This window comes from Carassius carassius, chromosome 30, assembly GCF_963082965.1.
Source record: "Carassius carassius chromosome 30, fCarCar2.1, whole genome shotgun sequence".
In the NCBI taxonomy this organism is placed as follows: domain Eukaryota; kingdom Metazoa; phylum Chordata; class Actinopteri; order Cypriniformes; family Cyprinidae; genus Carassius; species Carassius carassius.
The window spans coordinates 19,206,644-19,218,371 of NC_081784.1; the positions used below are offsets into that span (position 1 = coordinate 19,206,644).

Consider the following 11,728-nt stretch of genomic DNA (forward strand, 5'->3'; position numbering starts at 1 on the left):
ACTTGTAATATAACAAAAGACATGATAACAGTAAAGGAAACATTTGGAGAAAAGGGAAAGTGAAACAGATATGGAGTAGAAAGGAAAAGATAAGATGGAGAGGTTGATTTGAGGCATATTCCTGTTTTCTATCTTGTGGTGTGGGGCTGGAAAAAGAATGCAGAGAAAACAACTCCCACACACACCCTCTGACTCTCTTTCCCGTTTGGCCATTATATAAAGCTCAGCCCAGTGTTGTTCAGACTCAGAAACATACAAAAATCGATCATTCACCATGAATAGACTGATATTTGCCGCTTTTCTGCTTTATGCAGCATCTCAAACTGGTGAGTAATATTCATTATCAGTACTATCAGTCTATTTATGCAACACATTATGCATTTCTGTTGAGCATTTCTACATTTTAACACTGAACATTGTTATATTTGGTCTGATTTATGAGGTTTTTCTCACATTATAATTCTACATTATTGTGTTATGTGCAGGTGAATGCATCACAGGAGGACAAGAGGCTGTAGCACACTCTTATCCGTACATGGCTTCACTTCAGTGGAATGGAAAACATGAGTGCGGTGGCTTTCTGATCTCCAGGCAGTGGGTGATGAGTGCAGCACACTGCTTTAAGGATGGGTATGTAACACATCAACACTATTGAGCTGTCCGACAGCATTGCAATGCAAAGTTGAAGTGATTTCAGCAGCAAATATTTCACAATTTCAAGTTCCTACACTCTCAGAAAAAATTTACTAAATCTGTAACTGGTTCCTTTTCAAAATATTTCCAAAATGTACCATTAATGTGCTAATATCTACCTTTAAAGTACTAAGATGCACTTCTTACAGGTAAATGAGGTACAAAAGTGTAACTTTTGAAATGGTATTGCCCTAGTAATTGCTTTTGTACATTTTCTTGGTAGTGCTGTGATTTGTATTAAGGGTTTGTTTCAGAACTATTATATACTATATTATATACTATTTTTATGCATTTATTATATAATGGATAAATGTTCTGTGTGTTGCAGGAGAACATCTGATGTCAAGGTTGTGTTGGGTGCTCACTCTCTTTCAGATGCTGAGGGCACTAAACAAACCTTTAAAGCTACTGCAGTCTACAACCATCCTAATTTCCAGATAAGCAACTATGACAATGATATTGCCCTCCTCAAGGTATATGCTGTGATCCAATCATGTAGTCTGTGTATGTGTGTTTTCTGTCTATATATATATATATATATATATATATATATATATATATATAGTTTTCATCAGAAGATATCTATGCTGTTGCTTTTGACAGCTGGATAAGCCAATCACTGAGAGCAATGCAGTGAAACCAGTGAAATTCCAGCGTGAAGGTGGGTTTGACCCAGAAAAGGATGCTGATGTGAAAACAGTTGGGTGGGGTTCCTTGAACAACCTGGGAGGACGACCAGACAAACTGCAAGAGCTCACTATCAAAGTCATGGAACGATGGCTCTGTGGCCGCGGTGACTACTATGGAACAAAGTTCACAAATAACATGCTCTGTGCTGCAGAAAGACGAAAGGACACCTGTGATGTAAGTTCACTGCAATAGTTCATAACGCAGTTCAAGATGAAAATGACCACTGTAAAGTCTAATACATGACCTCGCTCATTTCTGCTATCTTTTGGTCTAATAGGGTGACTCCGGAGGTCCTCTCTTATACAAGGACATTGCTGTGGGAATAACCTCTAATGGAGGGAAGAAATGTGGTTCCGCCAAAAAGCCTGGACTCTACACAATCATCTCCCACTACACTAAGTGGATTTACAGTAAAATCACCCAGTAAAAAAGGGAAAAAATAAGCAATTTTAATCCTAGGAAGAATTTAATACAAAATTAAGCCATTTAATCCTAGGAAGCTTTTTTCAAGATAAGAATCCTTTGCATGACATTTATATTTTTTTAGGCACTGTATATGTACTGCTCTTTTCTACATCAATAAAAACTTTTCTACATCTACCTTAATCCACTTTCTGTTGTTTTGTTTGTTCATCAAAACAATTATGTGTCATCAAAAGCACTATTCAGTGTGAGGAGACCCAATGTCATGTGATAGTCCACTGAAGTAGAGCATTGTGAGGACCCAAGTGCAGTTTTATTATATTGTAGTAGATACAAGCATCTCACACTACTGATTAATATACATAATTCACACATCACCAACACAAATGGTTAATAGTTATGTTACTCTTCAAGAGAGATGTTGTTGATGTGCTGTTCTGGTACCAATTAAATAAATGTGACTGCTGAGTTTTCAGTTGCAGTCCTGCCTCTCTGTATCTTTGCTAAAACTAAAGATACAGTATCCCAAAAGTGAGCAGATAAATGGCTTAGCTTGACTATTCAAACCAAAAACATGGACACAACTCACCAACAATAGTTAGAGGCAACAAAGCTAAACAAAAGAAAATGAATGAAAACATGAGGACTACTGTATATACACAGAACAAAGCCCAAAATAGACATTACATAGCATCAAAGGAAATGCTTATGATAGAAATAGACATCCCAACGATGTTCATTCTTCCAGGCCAAATGTACATGTACACCACATTTTATGCACATAAATTTTATAATATGTGATATTTTATTTTATTTACATAGCACCATAAAACAAATGAAGTAGACCAAAATGATTTAAACATAAACCAGTATTACAAACAACATCCAGACAACACAACATTAGCAATTACACACAAATGTACAAGATTATAGGCAGTATTGGAACCATTATTATTTTAAAAGCTTCATCATCACCTTGTTGTTTGGGTCTTGTTCTGGGCATGACAATTAATTTTAGATTTTTCTGGTCTCAAAGTTCTAATGGATTTATAGTAGCTCAGCGAGTTTGAAGGATCAGGAGCCAAATTATAAAATTATTAAGATTCTGAAATCAATTCCAAAACATACAGGCAACCAATGTAATGAAGACAGAATCAGAACCTCTTTCACAGTATGCGGCTAATTAAAAATACTTTATTATATTATATTATATTATATTATATTATATTATATTATATTATATTATATTATATTATATTATATTATATTATATTATATTATATTATATTATTATATTATTAAAGGTGCAGTAGGAGATCTTGGAAAATGCTAACTTTAGCCTGATAGCACTGAAAGCGATCATCCCACCCTCCCTTCAATTGCCGTTCAAAGCCAAACTCCAACGGATTTTCCCTGCTTAGGAAGTAGAGAGCAATGAACACTGTGTAGGGATCATAAAGATTCATGCACTATAGCTCACTTCTAATGAGCTGGTTATCTGAATCGAGTGTGTTAATTAAGTGAGACATGCGGACTGAGCATTTGGATTGGATGAACATTTCCTGGTCCTATGCCTTCCACTGAGTATATAAATACAGATAAATACATTTACTTAACCACTTAACTTAATGAATGCTATCTGGATGTGAAGAGATTTTCAAACAGCATAATAAAAAATGTTTCTGAAGACAATCACCTTTAAGAAATAATTTTAGTAGGAAGTGAGACATTTTTTGCAATAAGACTCACTAGCACAAGCTAGCAATGTTGCAATGATAAACTGCTCACTGTGTTACGTAAGATTTTTGCATGCTTCATTAAATATGACTTATGAAATACAATGTTGTTCCTATTATTTACATATGATATGCCAGTACAATCTAACGTCTGAATCAAACGGAATATGTTAAACAGATCACTCAACATGCAACAGTGTTGAAATATTTGTTATCTCTAACTTAAATAGCCTATTTCAGGTCTTTTGAGGAGAGCATTTTTCAGTTTTAGGTGTTGCATAATCCCCATACATATGTTTTTTAATCTCAATTTAGTTTTCAGGATTTGGCACTAAAATACTCTTTTGTACTTCTATAAACCATAGATTAGATATCTTTCCTATAGAAACAGCCCAAACTGGAACAGTTCACTCAACAGAACTATAGATTTACCAACATTCTTAAATTATTTGACCACAAAAGGCTCCAAATGACCAATAAAAAGAGTAATATATTAATATTATATTATATTATATTATATTATATTTATTATAATATTAAAAAACATAAAAAACATGTATATGGCTGCAAGCATTTGGATGCCAGATAATAATTCCTCGACCTAGCTATAATTACCAATATTCTGGAAATTTCCATTGATTTTGTTTGCAATGTCTGTTCAGATGCCTGCAAACAATTTCCAGTAAGCCGGTAAGGCTGTTGGTCACATACTGTATATTCTTTAGGTTCTATAGATTTCTATTGTGGTTGCAATGGATGAAAAGGAAAACATTATCTTTCAAAAACCCACCCAACATGTTTTCTAAGACTTCTTGATAAATTTCTTTAACAGGAACTTTAGCTTTCTACATTCTTTTTCTTTGTATTCATTTCATAGTGTTAATGCTTCAGAAGAATGTTACTCTCTCATGTATTTCTTTTGGAATAAGGAGACTCCTTCTTTGCAGTATGATTGCATATATCATCCTACTCCGGGCTCTGGTTACTGTCTTCCCTTCTTCCAGTAAGAGTTGAGAGAAAGTTTGTCAACTCCTCTGGAAATTTTTTTGAATTTAACATAGAAATTAAACAGTACTTGCACAATGATGGTTCATATTTGTTTTGGCTAAAGTTGTTCTTGTTCAGAAAGTCTTTACAAAGAGTACTTAAGTATGTGTCCACTTTCTGAACAAAAATGTCCAAAAAAAAACACTTTAGATTTGTAAAGTTTATTTTAATTAAAACAAAATTATATACATGTAGCATTGTATTACAGTGCAACATATATATTTACAGTATTTTATAGCACGTTTGTATAAACACACATACCTGTACATATACACACACTAATGCTGGACAACAGATGACTGGAAAAAGCTAACAACTGAAAACTGAACCTGCCCTACAGTTCACACAACTTACTGAAGATTGGAAAAAGGTTGTTAATTTGATGACTGTTAATTTCTGCTGTGACATTTGGATGGTAGAGTCAGAATTTGGTGAAAACAAGAAAGCATGGATCCATTCTGCCTTGTATCAACGGTTCAGGCTCCTGCTAGTGGTGTAATGGGGTGGAGGATATCTCTTGGCACACTTTGGGCCCATCAGTATCAACTGAGCACTGTTTAAATGCCACAGTATACCTAAGTATTAACTGACCATGTCCATCCCTTTATGACCAAAGTTTACCCACAGTTCACAGTCACCAGATCTCAATCCAATAGAACACCTTTGGGATATGCAGCCAACTGTGTGATGTTATCATTCCAATATGGACCAAAATCTCTCAGGAACATTTCCAGCACCTTGTTCAATCTAGGCCTTGAAGAATTAAGGCTTTAATTCTTAAGGGTGAAAATGGGGTCCAAGCTGGCACTAGCAAGGTGTACTTAATAAAGTGGCTGGTGAGTGTACAGTATATTCCAGTATTTATGTAAACACAATATCTCGACTCTAGGAGGCATTCCAAGAGCCATGTATATTCACAAAAGAAGACCTCTGCCATTCAAATGTATGTTTGTTTGTTTGTTTTATATTTGACATCACACTTTTGCAAAGAATATGATTTGTGAGTCAGATGAGAAAAGCAACTGCTTTTAGAAAGTTAGAGATCTTGAACATGCACAGCTGCTGCCATGGTTGGCATTTTATTTGAATGCGTTAGCTAGTCGTGATGCTCAGCTCTTAGCAGTCTAAATCAGATATCAAACAGTGAAGAAGAACAGACTTCATAAAAGGAAGAAATTTTACTCTACCGTAAAGAGCACCGTCCTCCGAATGAGATGTTAAACAAAGTTCCCGACTATCTGTGGTCATTAAAAATCCCAAATTTGCCCATCGGCCTCTGACCATCATGGCCTTCTCACAGTTCCCATATCTGCTGACTGGCTTCATCAATCGATCTCCTCTCCACCAGTAAGCTGGTGTGTGGAGTTCTGGTGCACTATGCCTGCCGTCGCAAAACAGAATTTCTTTTAATTGGCACAGAGTCAGCTTTATCCAGAACAAATAGTTTTTCTTTCAATTGATAATTCCTGAGTCATCCTTTCTCCTCAGGTTAAGAGTTTGAGTGTCCTCCTGTCCTCATTTTAAACCACATTTTAATAAAAGTGATCCAGTCCGCTTATTTTCATCTACGTAATATTAACTGCCTTCGCCCTTCTCTTACCTCTCATACTACTGCTATTCTTGTTTACAGTCTTTGTCATCTCCCACATTGATTATTGTAATTTTCTTCCACACAAATCCCTCTATGAGCTCCAATTGCTTCAAAACTCAGCAGCCTGTATTATCGCCAGAATCCCCCCACTGCCCCATTCACCCCATCACCCGTTTTACAGCAGCTTCACTGGCTTCTGGTTAAGTTTCACATTTACTTTTTGATTCTCTTGTTCACTTTCAAAGTTATCTATAATCTTCCCCCTTCATATCTTTCCGACCTCCTACATATCCACACACCGTCTCGCTCACTTCTTCTAGTCACCTTACGGTTCCTTCTGGTCGCCTCTCCACCATGGGGAGCAGGGCATTTTGTTGCTCTGCTCCCCATCTCTGGAATTCATTACCACCAGACATCAGAAATATTTACATATCGAGCGCAGCTTTAGTTCCGTCAGGCCACGGAGGCATAGCTGACCGCATCAGCTGGTCGCAGCCTTTCAAATAACTCCAATCACTACCATTCTCCTAATAGACACAGGACATATATACAGTACATCGCACTACTGCTCGGCAAATATGCTCAAATGGCTTGCAACCCTCCCTCCCCATTATAAGCATGAGCATATTACCATGCACCTTCTGGTTGTCATCTCTTTGTTTCATATCACTAAGGCTTTCACTCATCATCATAACCAAGCTACAGGATAGATGTCCCACTGCCACATCTACATGGTTACCACTGTTTGCTTTTAAAGACATTCATTAAGTGTCTTAATGGTCATGTATTCCAAGCTGATGGTTCAGGGGTTAATGTTTAAGCTCTTGTATGTTCAATTAATTTGGGAGCAAGAACCCCCATAAGGAACCATACCGCCAAAGATAAATTTTGTTCAATAAACTCAAGTAACTTGCCAAAGTGGTCCTGTCTGAACTAGACTTAAGTCTCACTTCTTTAAGCTTGCATAATCACACCTAAAGTTTAATTCTCTAGTCGTACTTTACTCTGTTTTGTCTTTGTATATGGTATTTCTTGTTTGTTTTCTATGGTCGTGTTAATAAATGTATTTTGCAGTGTCCTTGAGTGTTAAGAAAGGTGCCTATTATTATTAGCTGCTGTTTGTGGAACCGGCATGGACACAAACAGTTCCACAGAACAACCCCATAAACAAATGTTTAGAAGAAATCATAACCAAGAAAAGGGTTTGAAAAGAAAACCTCTGATTTAAATATGGATACAAGTACACTCACCTCACTGATGACAGATCTCAGGCCCTCCTTTAACAGAAGTGGATATAGCATTTCTTTCATTTAAAATCTTTAATTTAAAATTTGTCAAATTGAATATGGCATACTATGCTTCTGACCACAGTGATTCTTAGCTCTACTGCTCATGCAAATCAGTGATTTATTACTTTTGTGTGCCAAATCAAAAAACTGTCCTTGGCCTCTTTTGATACAAATCTTGGCCAGATAGGTCCTTCATCTACAAAATAAATAGATAATAAAATAAACATGAAACACAATGCCACTGCACCAGATGGCAGCCACAGGTGACCGTCCAGAGTCAAGTCAGGTCCCCAGTGACCAGGTGCCCGCTGATTTCCCAGAGTCGAGTCAGGTCCCCATCGTCTGAACTACCAGATCCTCTTCACGTCTCTGCTAAACTACCAGAGCCTCTTCACGTCTCTGCTGAACTACCAGATCCTCTTCACGTCTCTGCTGAACTACCAGAGCCTCTTCACGTCTCTACTGAACTACCAGAGCCTCTTCACGTCTCTGTTGAACTACCAGAGCCTCGTCACATCTCTGCGGAACTTCCAGAGCCTCGTCACGTCTCAGCCGGACTTCCTAAGCGCTCGTCCTGCCCTGTCATGGAGACCATCTACCATCTCATCAGGGCCACGGAGGCCACCCTTAACCTGTTCATGTTTTCTATTTCAGGCTTACCTAACCAGACTTGCTCTCCTGTGCCATCAATCCCACTGTGGTGGTCTTCTGTGCTGCCCTGGTGGGCTTCTGTCTCGACCGCACGGCTGTGGTGGTCCTCTGCGCTGCCCTGGTGGGCTTCTGTCTCGGCCGCACGGCTGTGGTGGTCTTCTGCACCGCCCTGGTGGGCTTCTGTTTCTACAGCACGGCTGTGGTGGTCCTCTGCGCCGCCTTGGTGGGCTTCTGTCTTGACCGCACGGCTATGGTGGTCTTTTGTGCCGCCCTGGTGGGCTTCTGTTTCTACCGCACGGCTGTGGTGGTCCTCTGCGCCGCCTTGGTGGGCTTCGGTCTCGACCGCACGGCTGTGGTGGTCTTCTGCGCTGCCCTGGTAGGCTTCTGTCTCGACCGCACGGCTGTGGTGGTCTTCTGTGCCGCCCTGGTGGGCTTCTGTCTTGTCTGCTCGGCTGTGGTGGTTCTCTGCACCGCCCTGGTGGGCGTCAGTCCCGTCTGCTCGCCTGTGGTGGGCTCCAGTTCCACCTGCTCCACCCTGGATTCCTGCCCTGTCGGCTCTGCCCTGGGCCCCTGAATTTTCTTTTCCCTCCTCTTTGTTCCCTTGCCTCTTTGTTTTGTTGTTTTTGTTTTCACTTCCGGTCTCTGTTTCCCTTTATGGAACTGGCCCTCCATCCCTCCGCCGGTCCACCTCCCTCCTGGTCTCGTTGTTGTTGTTTTTTTCACTTCCTGTCTCTGTTTCCCTCTATGGACCTGGCCCTCTGTCCCTCCCCCTGGTCCTCCGCCGGTCCACCTTCCTCCTGGTCTCGTTGTTATTGTTGTTTTTTTCACTTCCTGTCTCTGTTTCCCTCTATGGACTTGGCCCTCTGTCCCTCCCCCTTGTCCTCTGTCGGTCAACCTCCCTCCTGGTCTCTGTGTTCCTGGGTTTGTTCTTGTGTTCGGTGGACCATCTGGTTGCTGCTCCTTAGAGGGGGGGGGGGGGTAATTTCACAGTGTCTGGTCTGTGTTTCCCTGGGTGTTCACTAGTGGTCTCACTTCCCCATAGTCACCCCACTGCAGGCACTACATTTCCCACAAAGCCTTGTCCCTTCATCACTGTTAATTGCACACCTGTTAATTGCACTCAGCTGTCTCCCCTTTCATCATTTTCACCTGTCTATATAAACTGTTTCCTGTCTGTTTCTATCTGTTTCACGGAGTTCTTTTTTTCAATCACCCTGCTTTTTCATGTCCCTTGTGTTTTTCATGTTTCTTGTTTTTTGTACTGCTTTCGATGTTTTTGACCTCCTGCCTATTTTGGATTTGCTTTTGGATTACCCCATTAAAACACTGCAATTCGCCTTTTTCACACGCAACCGGAAACTACGTCACGCCGGGTAAACGGATTTCCGCCAGAGCTGATACTACGTGTTTTGAAAATGGAGCGGTATTTCACAACTTCTCTCTCGACACTGCCTCGACTCAGATTTGAGGATGTAGACAGAATTGTTGGACGGCACTCAACAGTTAAAGAAACAAGGCTGAGCAAGGGCTATAAATTCTTCGTTGAGGAATTTATTCACAAGTATCAAGGTAAGTTGACAACTATCTCTGGCGTTAGCACTTGCAACATTACGAAGCTATGAATTGCTAACCATTTTTATGTGTTCAGTCTCTAATGTTGTTGATCGCATGGTGGTAGTGAGAGCTAGGTGTTATCGATCTATGAGGAAAAATGAGGAGCCCCACACACTTGAGGTTATAATATGCCTGTTGGCTTATATGAGTTAGTCAGATCGTTCTGATATCAAGTTACTGCGGTTGCAGTATTTCTATTTTTATTTCCCTTTATTTTAGTTTCACCTGTCTTAAGGTTTTCTTTGTTGGTTTTTAGTTATGTCTATTTCATTGCTTCTGCGGTTGCAGACTACAGCTGTATTTCTTGCTTTTGCTGCTGTTTGCAGATTTCAATTAACAGCACTTAAAGGGATAGTTCACTTCAAAATGAAAATTCTGTCATCATATAACGGTACAATACTCACCCTCAAGTTGTTTCAAACCTGTATGAATTTATTTCTTCTGCTGAACACAAAGGAAGATATTTTGAAGAATGTCAGTAACTAAACAGTTTACTGGTCCCATTGACTTCCATAGTATTTTTTCTTTCCTACTATGGAAGTCGGCAGGAGCACTTAGTGGGTGTTGACAAATATGGCAACAAATACTATGAGGGCAACAGAAACTTTTTCAGTATTAATTTACATTTTGAAGTGAATTATCCCTTTACTGTAACTCACAGCATAAAATTACAAATAATTAGCTAAACTATCGTCTTCTCAAACAGGTTTCATTGGAGACAGAAGAGGTTGTTTGTATTTCTGCCTATATGTGCAGCTGTGCAGCTGGTAAAGGGTTGTGCAACCATCTGACAGCACTTTTGTATCAGACGGCCCACTATGTGCAGCTGAATTTGCAGTCTGTCCCACCACCACTGGCCTGCACGAGTGAACCACAGAGATGGCATCGTCCAAGAACACAGGCATGTATTTTTCCTTTTCTGCAATTGGTAAGAACACTATAGTATCAACTCAAACAAACAAGTAAGTACATGTTAACATCAAAGCATTATGGACTAATAATGCACAAGAGTGCAAATTAAGTAACAAAGGTATAAATAAACATCACCCAAGATTAATACAATCTGTTAACTGTTATTACTCATTATTATTTCATAGTGACTAAATGCATAAACTAATGTCAATATATTATATAACCTTATTATGAAGTGTTTCCAGAATACTTTAACACTGCATTTGTTTGTTTTATACTAAGGGAGTCCATCCAGAAGCAGTGAGTGAACTTGTTGTCCTGAAGCCAAAGTCAGTTGGGAAGACTGGAATCAAGTCTACCCTATACAGGGCTTACACAGGTAATACACAACACTGTATGAGTACACGTGTACTCAGCTACAACTTAATGTGTTCAAGACTAATAGTTTGTATTAATTTCTTTAGGTCCCCTTCCAGATCCAGATGTCTTGGCTTCTGGTACAAAACTGAGTCAGATCCATCCCCGGCCTTTGCTGGCACACATACTAGAGGGCATGTCAAAAATAGAGTTGGTCCCCTCACAATTCGGTCCTGTGCCTCGTGGTAGTCCACTTTCATACCAATGTCCCCCTATAGCTGCAGATGTTCCTGTTGTTAATTTCCCCCCACTACCTGTGCTTGGCTATCAGCTTGGCTGTAATTTTAAATATGTGCCCACACACCATCAATCACTTCATCTGGAGTCTATAAAGGTTACCCATTGTTCCGCTTGTCAGATTGAAGAGGCCACAAGACTACAGTCAAAATGTACTGCTTGGGGACAAATGCGGCAATCAAGGGTTACTGCAAGCAGGTTCAGGGAGGTTTGTCATGTACTGGGGGATTCAACTGGTCAGTCATTAGCGCTAAGAATCATCAAGGGTACGAGGCAGACAAGTGCTATGAAACGTGGCCTCGAACTTGAGCCAGATATTTTGAGAAAATATTCTGAGACAGCCAGTGTTAGTGTCCTACCATGTGGTTTTATTATCAATCCAGAAGCACCACATCTAGGAGCCAGTCCAGATGGACGAGTGTATGATC

The 11,728-nt window shown here is 39.7% G+C and overlaps 1 protein-coding gene across 1 annotated transcript; it reads left to right on the plus strand.

The window, feature by feature from the left end:
- Positions 1 to 224: 224 nt before the first annotated feature.
- On the plus strand, positions 225 to 1,989 carry LOC132111177 (complement factor D-like). The gene is made up of 5 exons (XM_059518337.1): positions 225 to 326; positions 486 to 630; positions 1,022 to 1,166; positions 1,297 to 1,557; positions 1,661 to 1,989. Exons 1-5 carry the CDS (start codon positions 275 to 277, stop codon positions 1,808 to 1,810), a joined length of 753 nt encoding a protein of 250 aa, XP_059374320.1. The 5' UTR covers positions 225 to 274; the 3' UTR covers positions 1,811 to 1,989.
- The last annotated feature ends 9,739 nt before the right edge of the window (positions 1,990 to 11,728 follow it).